The 19,986-nt window shown below is 41.0% G+C and overlaps 1 protein-coding gene across 2 annotated transcripts in view; it reads left to right on the forward strand.

Annotated features, from left to right (window-relative positions):
* Nucleotides 1–19,986, forward strand: part of alk (ALK receptor tyrosine kinase) — a 310,223-nt gene that overhangs the window by 287,083 nt on the left and 3,154 nt on the right. For both annotated transcript variants that reach the window (XM_051395754.1, XM_051395755.1), the window contains exons 16-28: nucleotides 586–753; nucleotides 1,413–1,511; nucleotides 4,670–4,825; nucleotides 5,873–5,986; nucleotides 8,639–8,825; nucleotides 9,664–9,754; nucleotides 9,899–9,963; nucleotides 10,058–10,187; nucleotides 10,387–10,484; nucleotides 13,351–13,443; nucleotides 17,739–17,840; nucleotides 18,152–18,286; nucleotides 19,183–19,273. In XM_051395754.1, coding sequence (XP_051251714.1) covers nucleotides 586–753; nucleotides 1,413–1,511; nucleotides 4,670–4,825; nucleotides 5,873–5,986; nucleotides 8,639–8,825; nucleotides 9,664–9,754; nucleotides 9,899–9,963; nucleotides 10,058–10,187; nucleotides 10,387–10,484; nucleotides 13,351–13,443; nucleotides 17,739–17,840; nucleotides 18,152–18,286; nucleotides 19,183–19,273 — 1,529 coding nt within the window. The remainder of the gene's footprint in view (nucleotides 1–585; nucleotides 754–1,412; nucleotides 1,512–4,669; nucleotides 4,826–5,872; nucleotides 5,987–8,638; nucleotides 8,826–9,663; nucleotides 9,755–9,898; nucleotides 9,964–10,057; nucleotides 10,188–10,386; nucleotides 10,485–13,350; nucleotides 13,444–17,738; nucleotides 17,841–18,151; nucleotides 18,287–19,182; nucleotides 19,274–19,986) is intronic.

The raw sequence follows: 19,986 nt of genomic DNA on the forward strand, positions 1-19,986 counted from the left end.
ATGAAATATTCAGCATGTCTGGGGGGTTTTGTTGCTAGTGTGGTGAGAAGTGGGGTTTTTTGTTTGTTTGTATCTCTCAGGCTTCACAGAAGAAGGAGGAAAATGAAAGGGGAAATTAAATTTGCTAGTGCTGGGGAGTGTGGGAGGGATTAGTTTTAACTTTATTAGTTATAACTTTAATCTTGTTTCACCAGGTCTCTTTTAAGGGGTTTTTGTTTTTGTGGTCCCTGCTCTAACCAGTGTTGTTAACACTAATGGGGTATTGCTGTGTCTGTGTCTGTGTCTGTGTCTGTGTGTGTGTGTGTGTGTGTGTGTGTGTGTGTGCGTGTGTGTGTGTGTGTGTGTGTGTGTGTGTGTGTGTGAGAATATAGTGTGTGTGTGTGTGTGTGTGTGTGTGTGTTGTGTGTGTGTGTGTGTGTGGTGCCTGCCTATATGCATACAAATGCATTCCTGCAGTTTAGCATCCTTTTTACACAACTTAGACCCATTTCAGAATCCTCTCTCTTTCCCTCTGTCACACACACCATTTCCCACACAGCTGCACAACTCCACATCATTGCAAAGTTGTGTTGTGTTTGTTGACAGGTGGAGGCGGAGGTTGGAATGACAGTGCTCCCATCAGTCAGGGTGGCAGACCGCTGGTGCTGGGAGGTCAGGGAGGACAGGCCTGTCAAAAGTTCTGGCAGACCCACGGCGGCTTCGGGGGCGGCGGGGGTGGCTGTATGTCCGGGGGCGGCGGTGGAGGCTACAGAGGTAGAGGGCTTTTTTTCTGGAAAGCCTAGACATTGTTTAATAAATAAATTGTCTTGAGCTGTCAGGTTTGACCCCAATCTTGTAGTGCCATTTGTGTTTTATACTGAATGTGACAGGGGAAGATTTTATAGATCAGGGATCAGGCTGAATCCTAGAAACAGCTGCATGTCCTGTCCCTCTAACAACATGGATTAGACTATACATCCAACACTGTATCACAATATGACACCTTGTGTTTCTTTGTAGTGAATCATTGAGCAATTTAAGATAAACTTTCATGATCTCCAGTAGATAACTGGAGCATAACAGCAGTGGGAAGTACACAGCATAATGCGTGAAAAGAAAAAAATATAGATAATAATAAGAAATATAAATAACAATAAAGTAAATAGGCTGGTAAGCATAATGAAAATAACTGCTAGATTAGGATGCACTGGGACACGCAAGGATAAAAAGTGTGAAATATGTAGAAACAAACATGGAAGACAATCAGTGAGCCTGACTGGGATTACAGCTGTCCTTAAGTGTTTCCGTCTAGGTTGATATATAAAATTTGCTTTTAAATGTTATTGTTCAATTCCCATAGATTATACCATGTGTTAATTAATATAAGGATGGCACTGAGAATTTGTCACTTTGTTTGCCCTCCTGGTTTCTAGGTGGTAACACCTCCATAGATAACAACCCCAAACACGACGGTGACGATGGCACATCATTCCTTGGCCCCGAGGGAGAGCTCTTCCTCTTTCCTCTGAAAGGTAATGTGAAACCATTCTAGACAAACTAGACAGCAGTCAACCTGCAGTCAAGAAATTTGTATTCAGCATTTGATACATTTATATTGTCTGTAGGTGAGAGTTAATGTGTTTATACTTCACAGAATGATGAGAAAAACTGTTTTTGCTATTGATATTTTAAATTAGTTTTTGTTGTGGTACATCTGGTTTGCTTTCTACAGTACAAGCTTTCACAGCACGTAACTAATATAGATTTGTACTGCAAGATGAGAACGAGTTGCTTCACTCTGTGACGTCAGAAAAGGATATTGTAAAAATGTACAGCAGATATGGAGTCTGAAGACATGCCTAGATTATTTAATTGATTACAACACTTCCAGAGGGAGAGGAAGAACGCCTCAATAAATCAATCTAGTGTAAACTTGTTTGCTTTATCCTTCTTGTACATTTGAACTTGACAGGCACTAAAACACAGTCTGACAGAAAATGTTAGTTGTAGCAATAAGCTAGTTGACCATCAATGCTGCATCAAAGATTCCCTCCTCATTCAGCTCTACAGAGATAGAAAAAGGGTAAAATGTGAAAAGTGAAGTGCTTTTTAAAATGGTCTTCCATTGGGCTGTGGTAAAGTGCACACTGATATCTCTCTCCCATTGAGCTTTAATAGGGGTGATGCTGTCTGGTGAGGCAGTGCCACTTTCAACAGCCACACTCCTCAATTTGTTATCGTCCTTACTTCATTTCCTCTGAACGAAAAAGACTTCAGAATGAATTTCAACTGTAAATAAGACAGAAATTTGGCATTGCACCCAATTCTTTTATTAATTAAATTACAATTCCAATGTTCATCAACTATTTTAGCTATTTTCAAAGCAAAAGCTAATGAGAGGATTGTTAACCTGAATCTCAGGATACAACCGTAGTGCTGGCCAGGCCATAAACTTGTGATGTTTGTCCAGCAACAGCTCCCAAATGTCCCCATTTCTGCCGTCTCATGAAAAAAAATCACACATTATATGACAGACAATAAACATTAGAAATGTGTATGATTAAAGGTTTTATATTCCTGGAAAAGAAAGAGAGAAGAAAGTGACAAGATTTATAATCAGTGACTTAAGGCCCAAATCATTATGATAGCATGCAGCATGGAATATCAGGTTGTAATATCTATAATTTGATAACTTAAAAGAATATATTTTGTGTAAAGATCTAAGGTTTAAGGGCATGGTTTGGTGTTGAAATCACAAATGTCTACTCTAGTAATTTCCTTCTCAGCTTGAGCTGCACAGGCAGGATCTCGAGCTCAAATGAAAACAGCAAGTGATGCCGGACAATCCTGCTGTGTGCATTGAAAACCTAAAACAGGATCAAAAATCATTCCATTATGGACACAGACAACCAGTTTGAAATAGAGTGCCCCAATCCACTGAATACAGGCTGCTTTAGGACCAGTGTGGGAAGACTAATACTGATAGGATCACACAGTCATCCAATCATATTGCCGTCACTAGTCGCTGGAAGGCACTGAAGAAAACATGCATGTTATTAAAGTCCAAGAGAGCTTCAATGAATCTCACTTTATCCAGCTCCATGAAGAAGAAATATAAAGATTTTCGTGTGCAAGAATCCCAAAAAATCAATAATAAAAATCCATCAATAAGCTTAAGGGGAAAATGACATATCTGTATAAGGCCTACATAAATTCAATAGTGGAGAAACTGTTGCATAGTACATACAGTTACATCATAAACAATAGCCCAAGAAATATTTGTAAAATTCAGTAGAGAAGACATTATTACCTTCTTCACTGCAGTAGAAAAGTAACATGAAGTATTCAACATGTGTCTAAAGATCCACAGAGTATCACAGCTAGTACACAGTCAACACCTGCACTCGAGACATTTGTATTCTTCATTGGAAACCTCTCTAGTGTTTCTAGGTTAGATTTATGTATTTGCACTTATACAGCTGATAAGAGAATGATGAGAGAAAATAGATTCTGCAGATGAGTGCATTTGCTTTGCTTACTAAACAGAACAAGCTTTCACAGACAGCCCTTAACTAATTCATGTTAGACTGAGTTGTCCCTGCTCTCTGTAGTTTACAATTAAGAGAATTGGTTTCTTTAAATCTAAATAACATAAGTGATGTTGTAAAAATCAAACAATTTATGGCAGAATGAGCAGTTGTGTGGTGGAGGGCAGAGAGTCTGCTGGTTTTCTTCCAGCCAGGACCACAGCAGACTGACAAACACACCTTGAGTCAGTAAATTCATATAGTTTAAGGTTAAAGTCTGCTGGAATGAAAATCTGCAAGCTCTCAGCCCTCCATACAACATGATGACCCATCCAGGCTCGATTCATCTCGTATAGTTTGTTCATTCTGGGTAGTTCTGTTCATGAAATTATATCATGCAGTGTAATTTGAACACTGTCGGGCTGCAGCAATAAACCGGCTGACCATGAACAGAATTCTGATGCTGATCCATGCTCTCCCAGTTTTAACCCAGTGTTAGTTTACAGGTTTAAGACCACAGCAGTAGCACATACACACTAAACTGAAGTTCAGTCATCATGTCTACAGTTATCACCACATTTTCCATCTATATATTATTTTTCTTCTTGACAGTGCTGTAAACCAGGGCTTTTTAAACACACCCACTCTTTTAATAACAAACCTCTCTTTGATAACATTTATTCAAGACACACACCTGATAATCAGACTAAAATGACACATTTGGTTTTCACTATTTGAATAGAAAAAGGTGGGAGGATGTGGGGTCTTAGAGGGATTTTTGTTTTTGATTCAGTTATTATTGAGACTATGATCTAGTATATGTTTTGTGTAACTGGGTAGAGTGTGCTGGGTGATAATGGTGCTGAGGATAAAAAGACATCCTCGTGCATTCTTTAACTAAGATAATTTCTAGTAAATTACGCAGCAGTTAATACTTTTCTTTTTACTGGGAGACATCCTGGAGATGATTCCTGAAGGAATCAAGCCCTGCTCATTTTAGAAACCTGTGCTCTGCCCCCTCTGTGTGTGTGTGTGTGTGTGTGTGTGTGTGTGTGTGTGTGTGTGTGTGTGTGTGTGTGTGTGTGTGTGTGTGTCTGTGTGTGTCTGTGTGTGTCTGTGTGTGTCTGTGTGTGTGTCTGTGTGTGACGTGGGGACGCCTACAGCTATGGAAGGGGATGGTGAGGTGATCATTAGTCCAGTGCCAAACTGCAGCCATTGTGTGAGCGGTGAATGCTACGAGATCCAGGACAGTACCCTCTGCTACTGTGATGATGACCTCATCCTGGCACCAGACGGTGTGTCCTGCATCAACACTACAGGTCTGACACAAAGCACTGCACATACACACACATACTTTACAGTCTGTGATGAAGAACCATAATCTATTTCTCTCTCCTCGACACGAATATGTGAAATTAATCCAAATGTAGAAATGAGTTAAGCTGAATGTAATTGTACCTGTAATAGACTGTGACTCAGTGAACAGATAACAAATTAATCTACAAAAGTAATTAAGCCTGGAAGGCTCTGTACTTTATTGAATCTTTATCTGAGGAAGGGTTTTTTAATAGTGCCTTGATCATTCATAGTAATTATCAATCCGTAGGATAAGCTAACCTGTTAATGAAAATGGATATAGCTATAGCAGTATTAGCTGGTATTTAAGTTGTGTTCTGTGAATTGTAATTTATCTCTGTGCTACAGTCATATAAAGCTCTTTTATCTTATCATGTCAGGGATTAAGGATAAAAGGCCTCACCTGGATACTCATGTCACATTGTACTGGATAAGTTCATGCACCTGGCTCTGCCCATTAGACCATGTCAACCATGACTAAATATCCATTTTCATAAGTGCCATGTCTTCTTTGCTTAAATTGTATGTAGACAAACCCGTGTGGACCTGGAATTGCCTCTCCAATAATGATTAGTAATCTCAGATGAATGAGTATATGAATGTAGATCTGGAATGTCACTTTATAATTTGAACCAAAATAACAGGGTCCTTACCGTCTCAATAATAGCTTAACGACATAGAGTGTCTCCTTGCCCTATTATTTGCAAATCATAGGGCAAATCTGACAAGCAGTAGATAATTCTATGATGCTAGGTCAGAAAAGGTCGCAATCTCAATATGGTCTCTCTCGGTGTGCGGATTTGTTCCTCAACTTAGACAAGCGAAATGAGATCTCCCCTCGCCACTGAAAAGGAATTGACATGCACCGGCCGTCGCTGCTCCTAAGCTCTGTTGTGTCATCGCTTTCACATCATTAATTAAGTTGGGGATCAGAGCAGCGGAGTGAATGTTAATACTCCACTGGGGAAGATAACAACTGTGGAACGCTGTTGTTTCCCCTTGTCTTGCAGAGGTAATCGTGCTGACTCCCCAGCCGTCTCTCTCCCACCTGGCGCTGGGTCTGTCAGTGGGCACCTCGGCCCTCATCGCCGCCCTGCTGCTGGCCGTGTCCGGAGTCATGATAAGTAAGTATTGATATGTAAGCGTTCTTAATCGGTCAAGATCTCCTGTTGCATTGTGCAAGAGGGTGGGAATCATATTGCAAGCACCCATTAGACATTATATGATACTAAGACACAAATATATGAATCTTAAGTGGTATCACCCACTGCAGGTCTAATTCTAGAGGATAAGACATTTCATGATTTAATTGTTTAGGGATAAAGATAATAATAGCATATACAGATGTATTTTAGTCAATGGATGTCAGTTAAGTCTTTTTGTTGTTGGCACACTCATTGTAAGGTAATATTTGCACCAACAGCTGAAATTACTTTAGACCAAAGGATATAAAGTCCTACACAAATGATGAGATACCACAAATTATTAAGCAGACCAACAGGATGTTAGATCAGAGAGGTAATTAAAGGGTCACTTCAGTACTTCAGTATGGATCCTGTAGACCTTTTTACATCAGCCATTTTGATATGAAATAATGTAGGTAAACACAGGTGTTAAAATTACACTAATTAAGTTTCTATTACATTTAGTGTAGCAGAGTCTTTTCAGTGAGCTAACATGTACAATAGCAGCACCTTGACTCTGTTTGACATGAATAGAACTGAATCTAAATTATTATCACTGATAAAATCTGTTTACCTCACTGTTTCATGTCAAAATGGCTGCTGTGAAAAAGGTTGATTTTCCCATGTTTTTGTGTATAAGTGACAAATGGAGACAACAATTCTTGAAATTGGTCCAGTATTAAGCGTCAGTGCTGCAGACGGAAGCCGCAAAACTGGCTGCAACGTAATCTTTGTGGCCAAATGCGTCCGTCAAAGTACGTCCACTAAAAGTGCTTGTTTTTCCCACTGACAGGCTCAAATTGCTATTCTAAGGGGACCTTTTTTTGAAAGAGTAAGATTGTAACTAGAAACAGCCGTTGTATTGCTGTGTTCAAAGCCACCTGTCTCCATTGACAAAAACTGTAATTTTACCTCTACCATTTAAACTCCTAATAATAACAATAATTATAATAATTATGATAATAATAAAAGTCACCAAAACAGTCTTTGCTAGTCTTTCCATTGTTCCAACAATCAGCTGGCTGGCTCTACACTCTCTCATGATCGACTTCCCTCTCACTCCTCTTCCAATAGCATTAGAATTGAAACACTGAAGTTACCCTTTAACCTTTTACACTCCAACCCTTCAACATGGCTGGTGGAGGTTACCAATTGCTGTTTAATGAGTTTATTTACAATGAACATGTCTGAAACCAACCAGGGTGTCTGTTCTGGGCTCAAAAGTTAAATCTGAGGCGATGTGTTGTATAAACTTATTTTATTTTTTCCAAATCATTTCTTTTTGGAATTACTCAGCTTAAGCAATTTCTAATTGGAGGGGAATATCACTTTTTAGTGAAATGCTTACACTTCAAATGCATATGCAACTTGTGACTAATGGTAAATACCTCACTGGGAACCACTGGTTTAGGAGAACAAAGAACACATATGACACACAGTGACTTAACACAATGAAGATGACAACTCTCTCTCTCTCACACACACACACACACAAAGTTCTCCAGTGTCTGGCCTGATCCTTCTGAGACGGCCCTTACCAGATTGTTGTCAGAAGGGGAAGTGAGTCTCGCAGCCAGTGCAGACATCCGTCTGCCCGCCTGCTTTCAGGCTATTACAGTCAGACATATGCACTCATTGAGCCATCATCTCCTCCACACACACCCACGCTCACTCTCATACTTGCAGGCCGACGTACACATCCAGACACCCACCTACACTCTTGCACACACATCAGTAGACGAGGCGGGAGCTGAGAAGGTATGGGACTACCACTGTGATGAATGAAACGCACTAATGATGGATGGCTGCTTAGCCGGTGGCTGGCGGCACTCGTACATTAGACAGCACTTGGTAAATAAATAACTCCCCTACACACACATAAGCATACACACATACTCACACAAACAGTTCTCCCTGCGACTAATGTGTTCCCAGCCCAAGTCGAGGCTTCTAGCACTACAAAGTGTGTGTGTGTGTGTGCGTGCGTGCGTGTGTGCGTGCGTGCGTGCGTGCGTGCGTGTGTGTGTGTGAGTGTTTGCAAGTGTGTGTGTGCGCGAGGTGTGTGTGTGTGCGCGAGTGTGTGTGTGTGTGTGTGTGTGTGTGTGTGAGAGAGAGAGTGAGAGAGATGGAGAGAAAGGGAGAGAGATACAGCTGTGTCTCTTCATATAGCAGGCTGTTCTGCATAAAGTGCAGTTGTTCGGAGGTGTAAGTTGTCTTTGTTTTGTGCGTACTGTTGTTATGTTTTCTTATACAGTATTATAACTTTTAGATGCACACATTTACAAGACCTTTTCATATGTCGAGGGTTTAATTCTGAAACATTATGTATCTGAATATTTTAGAAAAAAAAATCTGGCATCAGATAGAGAGGAATCAATATTTCACAGACACAAAGGAATTGTATTTCATAAAAATTGTTGTACAAGCAAAAGGTCTTTAGAGAAATAATAAGTGTAAAAGCTTTCCACTTTGTGTGCTTTGGCTGCCAGCAATCATTTTCTACAAGAAGATGGGTTCAAGGTTTTGTTTGTTTTTAAATTGTGGATATCTCCGTAGTGGAATGAAATTCATCTTTCATTTTCATCTCACCAGTGTACAGGCGTAAGCACACAGAGCTGCAGTCTATTCAGCTGGAGCTGCAGAGTCCAGACTGCAAGCTCAGTAAGCTGCGGGCCTCCACCATCATGACCGACTACAACCCCAACTACTGCTTCGCCGGCAAGACGGCATCGGTAAATGACCTGAAGGAAGTACCGCGACGTAATATCTCCCTCACCAGGTAAAAGAGCCCAGATTAAAGGACCACAATGACACAATGACCATTATGAACAAATGCGGTTTGAGTTGAACACATCTGTCTACATCTGTAGTGGTATCACTGACTCAAGGACAACAGTATCTGAACAAACATGACAAATGGCAAAGTTCACTGTAATTATAATGAACACTAATTAGTACAAACAATTGAAGTATGCTGGACTCATAAATACAACATGGTCTGAGGAGTAGCAGTTTAAATAAAGCCTGAAATACTAAAGTGTGAAGTCTCACAGTGTATGGGTCTACTGCAGTGATCCCAGGGGCTGAGAAATGATTTTTGCAGGGCTCTTTTCAATTTTTAATGCATCTTTCATGTGTTTATAGTTCACCAGTTTATCATTCTGGTTCTTAATCTTTGTGAGAAATTCCTTTTCTTGTGGACCCATGAATATTTTCTGGCATCTAGATTTAAGCAAGTTATGAATCAAGTGAAATAGCTACAAAGGGGAAAATCAAAACTATAATTTGGTGTCAAAGTACATTCTACACTTTGACATCTGCAGCAGGATGTCACACGTAGACAGTTATTTGCCTCTGTGGGCTGAAACGCTGGAAAACCTCTACTTTAGAATACTCAGTAGAATGTCTGCCGAGCTGTTTTAAAGAAATCACTTGTGTAGATTTTTTTGCATGGCTCCCATATCCTTACAGAGTATTTAGCTCCATAGGTGATCATTATTTGAACACAGGTATATTTCAGACATGTCTTCCTGCTGACTGCTTCTAGTGTGAGAGTTACAGCTCAACATCTTAAACATAAATGTATTTGTAAATAATAAATGTTTTTGTGTGTCCAGGGGTCTGGGTCACGGGGCTTTCGGTGAAGTCTACGAAGGGCTGGCAGTGGGGATACCAGGTGAACTAAGTCCACTGCAAGTGGCAGTCAAGGTGAGTTCTCACCCAGTTTCTGATACACTAACTGTTTTTCCACGGTCAGCTGATTGAATCAGATAAGGCACTACATACAAAACATAATAACTACTGGATAATAAAACATTCATAACACTGAGATTATTTTTCTGTTTACAATAGACCCTTCCAGAAGTTTGCTCTGAGCAAGATGAATTGGACTTCCTCATGGAGGCTCTAATAATCAGGTAGGTTCATTAGACAATGAACAAAAGTCTGCCTCAAATAGTGCCAACAAAGCCATTTCTGACACTTATCCCTGTGGCGTTTCTGTCCCTGCAGTAAGTTTAGCCACCAGAACATTGTGCGTTGTGTAGGAGTGAGTCTGCAGGCCATGCCCAGGTTCATCCTGCTGGAGCTGATGACTGGTGGAGACCTCAAAACCTTCCTGAGGGAGACCAGACCCCGACTGGTGAGACAGACTGCTGGATCATGCTCATGTGCACATTGTCATTTAATAGTTTCATTTAAATTTTATTTACTTTTAATTTATTACAACCTTAAGCCAACACTCAAAATGTACTAATTTTGTCTTTACAACCACAATGTGTACCTCTGTTTTTTGCCTGTGATATATTCACTAATATTACATTCTGTCTCTCTGTGATCAGGAGCACCCGTCCAGCCTGACCATGGTGGACCTTCTCAATGTGGCCAGAGACATTGCTAAGGGCTGCCAGTATCTGGAAGAGAACCAATTTATACACAGGTATTTCACCCGATGACCACATAGTTTACATATGAACATGATGATCAAATATAGAGCACGATTATAAAAGGATGTATGTATTGTGGCCTACCTATATTGCTCCTACCTAAACAGATCAGAGTCAGAGAGGAAAACAAGTAAGCAATGTACAGTACATATGGCATATGGGTATGCATGTGCATATGGCATATGGGTATGCATATACACATGGAATGCAAATGTACAAAGGAAAATATACAAACTCAACACAGACTTGCCCACATTCATCTGCTGACTTCTGATCAGAATGATGAGCTAACTGCATCCATCCGAGCGTAACATATGGTCTCTGCATGCCTTCTGCATTTGGTACGATAGCAGAAAGGACAAGTGATGAGTTTAGCATCGGAGCAGGCAGATGGACTTGCCGGCTTGCCTTTTTATGGTCTGCATCCAAGGCACAAGTCAACAGAGTGCCCTGGACATATCCATATTCACGGCAGTTGGTGAACCGGAGAATGAGACTAAAGAAAATTGAAATTGTTCTTTTAAATCTGTCTTGCAAAGATCTCCTTCATGGATGTCCATAAGGAAAGTCAAGTACATATCGAATAGGGAAAAGGTCAAAATGGCTCCTACAATCACATCAACACAATTAAAGTGCATCCCCCTTCCATCGTGCCTGTTTGACTTCCTAGGAATTGGCCAATGACAAACGAGGCCTATTAAACCTTGTTTGCCCCAACGTGGCACAGTGAAGCTCCATCAATCCACCTAATGGCTGACTCTTCTCCGGATGCTTGTGGGCTTCTATACAGCCCACCCATCTGCCTTCAAACCTGTATTAAAATTCACCCTAACACTGTCCTTGAGGCTAATTTAGATTTTTATAGAGGTGTGTTTACTCAGGGTTGAATAAAGGCCAGGTGAATTAAGGTAGAGTGGAGGAGTAGCCGCTACTCAAAAATGCAGCTTTTTCTCGAGGATTACAGGGCGGGATGATGAGCTGAGCTGTGCTCCTACAGGTTAAATCACAGGGTTAATGCTGTCTGAGAATTTATTCTGGGTTCTGTGTATTTCTGTGGCTTTCTCTGATGAGGTATTTCTCTGTAGTTCTGGCCAGTCGGTCATGTTATTTTACTATTATATTATATATATTTATTTCACAACAGGCTTGGTACTCACATTGGAAATTGTAACCACCTGAAAAGAAACAGTGTGCTGAGGAGAGTCAAGTACTTTAATGCAACCTCAGGTGTTAAAATAGACTAATAATACAGAATGTTCTCTAGGTGCTGCAGTGAAATGGCTCTTTAAGCGGCAGTTAAAATTGACTGTAAATAAGGTCTACAGTATGAAGCCACTTAACATTGTTTTAATAACAGCCTGTTTTCACATCACTGTGATGCATGTACAATAGCAGTGTGTCCTTCCCTTAGGCCCTCAGCGAGCAGTCTGTGACAGCTACAGCTGCATTTCAAGGCTCGTCCTTGCCTACAAGCAAAAGCAAATCATTTGCATGAATTCTTCCAAGCCATTAAACAAGGACTACTTGGATTTAGCTACAGCACCTCTTGAGAAGGGATCTGTGTGTGTGTGTGTGTGTGTGTGTGTGTGTGTGTGTGTGTGTGTGTGTGTGTGTGTGTGTGTGTGTGTGTGTGTGTGTGTGTGTGTGTGTCTCCCACATGCTCATTGTAGTCATGCTATCATTCTGTTTTCCTGCAGTACGCCTTAATGGATTGATTGCTTTTTCATGAATAGGAAATTATTTGTTGTTATAGTTTAGGAACTGGTAGCTGGTTTGATAACTCACTTTACTGACTCTCTTTTAATCGCTTCAGTCTAATTGGACTCAAACAAAGTTAAAAAAAGATCTTTTTAGAGATAAACTGAAGAGGCCCTAGACACTATGTTGTTCTTATTTCTTACTAAATTATTTAATATCAAAGTTGAAGTACTACCATAATACTATAACTTCAATAGTTCCAAACACTTCTGGCACATTAAAGTGGGGCAGCTATGCATAGTATAGTCCCTGTCTTAAAAGCCTTCAGTTTAAATCAGTCTGAACTATTACTTTATCCTCATTGTGTCATTTCACATCCAAGTTAATCAGAGTGCGGAGGCAAAACATCAAAACAATGTGTTACTGTCTACACACTTGCAGTGCTTAGTGCTGTGGTCTGTTCCACTGCTAGTTTTCGTCTCCAGCCCTGCCCTGTCTCATGATCTAGTTTGAGCACAGTGTCAAATGATGTTACTTTGATGTTAAATTCTGGGTATTTATTGGCCCTAGTGTACACTTGTCTTTAGTCTGATGAGGAGCGTCACTTCTTAAGATGTTAAGAAAGTCACACGCATGGGGAGTAGAAAACAGTGTGCAGGGCTCTATTTCCTTTCCCCCAGACAGGAGTAGAGCACGGTGTGTGTGAACTACTGTATTCTCTCAAAGAATAACCCACCCCGTACAGTGCAAATATCAGTTTTCTCTTCTAACCCACTCTGCCTGCATATACTGTGGAACAATTCAATCTCTACTCTGGATGCACCATGTGGGCAGAGCTATAAAGGCACTGTAGGAAACTATACACTTGCTATACACCAGCTTGCCCAGGGCAACTTGGTAGCTACACCGAACTTCAGATGCAACAGGGGAGCATCTGTAGGTGTTTCATACATGGAGCTCTCTTATAGATGCAAATAAATGAAAAACTGTAGGTATAATAGTGAAGAGAGGAGGCATGAGCTAAGCTGTGTGAATGTCAATGTTCAGTATGTCTAGCTCTTATATACATTGGCAATGAGTTATTGTGTTCCAGTCCATGGATCCAAGCAGTAAGTACATGCAGTGACCTGACCGACTGTGTGTGTTGTTCTCATCTTTCAGGGACATTGCTGCTCGGAATTGCCTACTGACCTGCAAAGGACCGGGCCGTGTGGCCAAGATTGGAGATTTTGGGATGGCTCGAGACATTTACAGGTACAATTCCAGTACAGATCACTGACTGATGTAACACCAGCTCAAAATCAAGACCAGGTTCAGCTGAATTGTATTACTGTTACAAAACGCAGCCTCCAATCACAGTCAAATGCTTTGTAGGCCCCCTCCCCTCCCCTCTTACTTACACTCCAACTTTTTGGTACTACAGGGATGTTACACCTTCTGCTTTAGCAATGAACATCAACATGAACAATTCTTCAAACACAGGATGTGACAAATCAAAATAAACAAACTCAAACAGTTTCAACAGCAGTGAGGGAAAGCTAGACAACGTTAGATCTTTTTCCTAGACAGAAGTCTAGCCTGATCAACACGAGCATTCTGTTTGCAGTTAAGTGTATGGACAACAAAAACGTTTTTTATTGTTTGAAAATGTACTATAAAATGTTTTTAAAGTATTTTTATTCTCAATCACACTGTTGCACGTATGCTTTCTTTTAAATCTGCATCAGCTCTTCTGTAGCCCCAACAGCATCTTATTATGCTCAAACTTTTTTATATAGCTACCACCATTTCACGTGACACTATTTAAATGAATGCACAATCCAGCAGGGAAATCTCCCAAGCCTTTCAACAGGTAAGAAAGTAGAACAGGGGACATATGTCACAACATTCAGCTATATCAACACAGCACTTTCGAATCATCCTAAGGAAAGTCACACGAGAGCAAAGTCACTCTCAGAGCATCCGGGAAAGGCTGTTGCACAATACCCATGGGGAGCCGCATTAGGAGCGCTTGATTTAATTGCTGATGTCAGTTTTTCAGGTGCCACAATGTGATTTTGTTTTTATCTCTCAGCCTGGAGCCGTGGTGCCAGGACTGGGATTATCATTGTTATTATTTTAAGAGGGAGGGATGGTTGTTTTTTAGCGCACAATGCTGCTACGCCGTTGGTGTGTTTATTTTTGCCGTTTCGTGATGTGGCCCTCCCGCTATGTGATGAGGGACATGGGTCATTTTGAGACCGTGTCAAGGGAAGGGTGTCACAGTGAGGGACCAGGACGAGGCTTAATGTCAGCTTTTTATATTCTGGGAGGAGAGCTACAGGGTACATGCATGTGTTATTTTGTGGACTTCTCTCTCACACACAAATCTACTCGCATGCATGCTTGCACATTGGTGATGCAGTGGTAAATAGAAAGCTGGGTAAACAATAGCTGCCAGTCAGTAATCATCCTGAGCTAAACAGCCGCCACTATGAAGAGAAACTCACTGTGCATCTGTGCTTCAGAAAAGAATTGTTATTTTGCCTTTAATGAGCATATTCTCATAGGAACTATTATCAGTGGTGTGTAGCATGACTTGAGGTAGTCAGCCTGATGCACACACACACACACACACACACACACACACACACACACACACACACACACACACACACCAGTAAAGGCAGAACAAAGACATTCAACTCAATGAACAGGCACAAGTATTAGGTTCCACATTGTGTTCTTCTATCTTACTCTCCATTCATAGCAGTCTGCTTGATGCCTCTGTCTCTCAGAGTTAGTTTTTGCCTCTAATACTTCTCAATCTTCCAGCTTCCATTCTGCACACTGAATCGCTATCACAAGAAAAAAACACACAAAACACACACACATATAAAACACCTCCATTTGTGCTATAGATTTTCTGGGACTGTATTTAAGCCTCCCTAATCTGCAGCTCGGCTTTCAGTCTGTGTTGGTGGTGTTAGCTGTAGTAATAAATATGTCCATAAACCCTGCGCTAAAAAAAAAGGGCGATCCACCGATAGGGGGATTATCAGTCTTATGCTCTACATTTTACAATCCCAAAACATTTCAGTATTTTCTAATGAGCAGATAACAGACTGAATAGCAATGTACAAACGTTTCATGTGTTCAGGTCATCTTTTATAAAGATGTATTTCAATAGCAGAGGTCAGAAAAGGCGCCAGCAGTTAATAAATTATAGACACACGGAATTGTGGCAGCCTGGTTTTGTAAATTCCTTATCACTGTATCAGCCTTTTCAGAGCAACAAACGCAGGATTCACTGAGCACCCACTGCCACAGCTGTTTGATCTAATTGCATCTTTTGATGCCAGTTTGCTTCCCTCACTATTTTCTTTATTGGGATGGACAAGAAAATTAGAGAGATACTGGGTAAAGGGGGCAGTATAAAAGAGATGGTGGCAGGACTCAGTCCTCTAATTGTAGGCTTAAAAATGGGGGAGGTAACTGATTCCCATCACTGAACTGATTGTGTTATTCTAAGTGATAGATTAAGGTGTGGGGCGGGGATCTGTGTGATTGCCCTGCAGGAGTTCATGGCTAATCTGCCAAGCAAACAGTCTCAACTAGTGATTGTTTTCTCTGCTTTATTGATTATGTGTCATTTTCCTCAAGGCTAACTTCTTATGCCAATAGTTTGCTAAGTGTATATTTCCCTTGTAGCCATCTGACAGCATATCATCTATATTCATCTTGGGCGGCTGTGGCTCAGAGGCAGAGCGGGTCGTTCGTCAATCGGAAGGTTGTGGGTTCGATCCCCGGCTCCTGTCGAAGTATCCTTGAGCAAGATACTGAACCCCAAATTGCTCCCGATGCCGTGAATGTGTGTGAAAGGGTGAATGTCTCACGTAGTGTAAAAGCGCTTTGAGTGGTCAGAAGACTAGAAAGGTGCTATACAAGTACAGGTCCATTTACCATTTACCATCTCTGCTTACCGCTCCCCTGAAGACACACAGCTGTAGATCTGAGTTCAACCACATGATGAGTGCTGATACTGTGTGGAGAATGCAATTATCTCTTTTCTTCCAACCTGAATGTGCATTATAGTAATATCACACAAAAAGATGACTTAAGTTGAGGTGAGGTGAGGCTGCAGATTGTGTATAGCTTATTACATCTGTTTAAGCTTCCTGGCACTAGTTGCATAATAATTTGGATTTCATTTTACACATCACTTTTAAGGCAAGAATAGCTCTGGCTTTTAACAGGAGTTCAGACAATTTTGCCCCTGGTAAACAAGAGCACAGTTTGAAATCAGCTTGAAATCCTCCTCAAACTAAAGACAAAATGTGATGGGTCATGCAGCCCAAGCCCATAAGGCATTGGATGCCATATCTGAGGAGCTCAGACTGCCAAAACCTTTTTTTTTTTTTTTTTTTGCTTGTTGTCCCAGATTTTATCCAGTCTGAAATTGTCTGTTTTATTCTTTGCCACCCTGTTTTTGATGTGTTTGCCATTCCTTTCTTTTCTCTATTGTTTGGGGGTTTTGTAGCTTTTATTTGTCCAGGGAACGCCAACTGAGAACAATGCTCTTTTCTCATCCTGTTTCACATTCACACCTGGGAGATGCCCACTATGATTACAGCCCTTTCCTGTACAGCCATGTGCCTCTCCAGCAGAGCAGTTAGTGCGTCACTTACTTGTCTAGATTTTGAAGGCAACGAGAAAGTGTTACCACTACTCCTTTATTTTCCCTAAAGGCCTAGGGGGTTTGAACTGGCAACCTTCCAGTGACAAAACAGTGTCTACAGGCTATTGCAGTCCTATTTATCATGAAGCACTAGCCATGTTCATAAACAACTGCTTAGGGGGAAAAAGTGTCATTTTTATAACAAAATCACTGGGGGCAAACAGATTTATTCCTCTGCAATGGGAAATGATGCCAAATGATGCTTTTTCCCAGCCAAACACAGCTGACACCACTTAACTCGGATCACGATGTGTGTCCGTTTTTCTCTGCGGAAAACCATGATGGACATGGGAGCTGAGCAAAACCCAGTTCATGTCTGTCGCTCGCTGTGTGCCTCGAGCAGGGCGAGATGAACCAGGCAGTGACCTCTATCAGCACCAACAATCAGATGGAGCACACATCAGATAATTTCTCTACCGACAGTGGGCGTAAGACAGCATTAAAATTGGCTCAGACGGGGCCTGGCAAAAAAACGCCCTCTTTCCTCCCTCGGCAAGATAAGGAGTTCTTAGAGGGTCTCTCACACCAACATGTTAGGAAGCTGAAAATGCGATTGGATCAAAAGGCTGATACAGCCGCTGACTAACAGTGAATTAATTGCTGGAAGTTAGAGGTTTTCTTCTTTTTTTTTAATCCTCTGCTATTGAAGGTAGTGGTGTTGCCATGGTGATGGTGCTGCTAACTACAAATACTGGTTTCCATTCTACAACTGTTCCCATTTTTATCATTAGCAGGCAAATAAATACCAATATTACTATTATTAGCCACAATTAGTCATCAAGCATTTGACTATTTAAAATGTGTGTGTATGTCTGTGTGTGTGCGTGCGCAGGGCGAGCTATTACAGGAAGGGTGGGCGTGCCATGCTGCCAGTGAAGTGGATGCCACCTGAAGCCTTTATGGAGGGCATCTTCACATCTAAAACAGACACGTGGTGAGAATCCCTCAGACCTCTCTTTACCTTTCACCCTCACTGTGGTTTCCCCTCCTATATTCACACTCGGACGTCTGCCGTCCCAACCTGCCCGCTTTCTCCCTTTCTGTTCTTCACCTTCCTCTGTCCTTCAGCGCCTTTGATCCAGAGTAATATGTTGTTTTTTTCCCTTTCTTGTCTTTATCTCATTCTTTGTCCTCTGCTCTCATCCTTTATAGCTGCAGCACTGATGATGCTAATAATTTAGAACATGATTGTCCTTAGTCTCACCCTCTTTCTTTTTCTCTTTGTAACTAATCTGCCTTTCTAAGGTCATTTGGGGTTCTACTGTGGGAGATCTTCTCCTTGGGCTACATGCCATATCCAAGTCGCAGTAACCAGGAAGTGTTGGAGTTTGTAACCAATGGTGGAAGAATGGACCCACCTAAAAACTGCCCTGGACCAGTGTAAGTGATCCACACACAAGAGCAATGTGATCCCATGGGGTCTAATTAAGCTTCTCCAGAACATAAACAACAAACGAAGTGGTGCATACATTCTATACATACACAAAAACAAACACAGCGGCGGACATGAAAGTCTCTGATGATGTGCTGATATTGACATGTTTAAGGGAGTTGTGACCTAGAAGGGGTCAGAACATTTTATGGGAGATTGCTCTCAGTGCTTCCAATATGGAAACCACATCAGCGGTTCTCTTTCATATTTATCTACCGATTTTGGAAGAAGTCATGGGGAGCTGATAGAGAGCTTAAAAACCTTTTCCACATCATATTATATTTTTCAATCACTTTCCAGATACCGCCTCTGATGCCAACTCTATTATAAAACATACATATGCAGATGCACACAGGCATTCTCTCCCTCCCTCTCATGTACACAGTGGAGCCACACTTTGGCCTCTCTGTGATTTCACAGCTTTATCCCTCACACCTGTTGGCCGCGGCTTTGCATATTACTCCTCGTATCATTTTGCAACCTGCCTTACATGTTCCTTTTAAATGAGGCCCTGCGGTGCTCTTTTCATTTTAAATTGGGAAACACTGATTGTTGAAGGCAAAAGCTACAGTTGGAATCAGCTCAGCAACTAAAACCATATCTCAGGATTTAACTTCACTGTTAGTTTTTCCTGTAGTCTGCATCACCCATTTATCACAGTCACTTAAACTGGGGGGAGATTACACTTTAATACTGCCTGTAGCAATCAAAACAGCTATTAAGACTTTTTTGTCAGAAGAGATCAATCTGGCATTTGTTAAACCAGCAGGAGAGAAGGTGCTGGTCACCCTCTGTTTTTGTTTTTGTTTTCTCTACATCTGCACCGTTCATGTGTATCTTTTAGGTACCGTATAATGACTCAGAGTTGGCAGCATCAGCCTGAAGACAGACCCAACTTCTCAACTATCCTGGAGAGAATTGACTACTGCTTACAGGTGAGTAAACAGAGCACACTGTGGAATTCTGACTGCCGTCTCAACATGCATGACGGTTGAGAGATTTGAGGAAAAAAGTAAAATTTTGTAATATTGCTTGATTTAAATTGTTAAAATAAGTGTTGCAATTTACTATGAATTAAACTCTCAGCCTGTATTGGCTGTCTATGCAGAGTAACACAATATAGTTTGTATTAAGCACAATCAGAACTTATGTTGTATGTGTAATATGTTGCAGTTGCTTGTTGTTATCCTCAGAAAGTCCAATTTATTGATTCAATTTAGTTTTCTATAGAACAAAAAATATTGTCCTCACATTGTGTAAGATACTAGAAAAGTGCTGTATTTTAAGTTGCACAATCATTTTCCAATATAATCATCACTTACAAAATGGCATTCTGTTTAGCAATACAGACTTACTGTTACAATACAATTTTTAACTGACAATCCCTGATGACAGCTATACACTGTAGTTACTTGAGCTAACGTTAGCTTCACTGACTGACTGGACCAGATGCTTCATGGCCCCTGTTTCAGAGCTTTTAAGGTCTTAAACTTCAATCACATGCTGTGTTTCAAAGTCCAACTGGACCATTCCAGTGACACTTCACCATCTACCAGCTGTTGATCCCTCACTCCACAACCACTGAGTTAACATGACTGATAGTACTGGTAACACTAAAAAATACAATTCTGATCTCTTGGTGGTCTAC

Source organism: Dicentrarchus labrax, unplaced genomic scaffold (assembly GCF_905237075.1).
Source record: "Dicentrarchus labrax unplaced genomic scaffold, dlabrax2021, whole genome shotgun sequence".
NCBI lineage: Eukaryota > Metazoa > Chordata > Actinopteri > Moronidae > Dicentrarchus > Dicentrarchus labrax.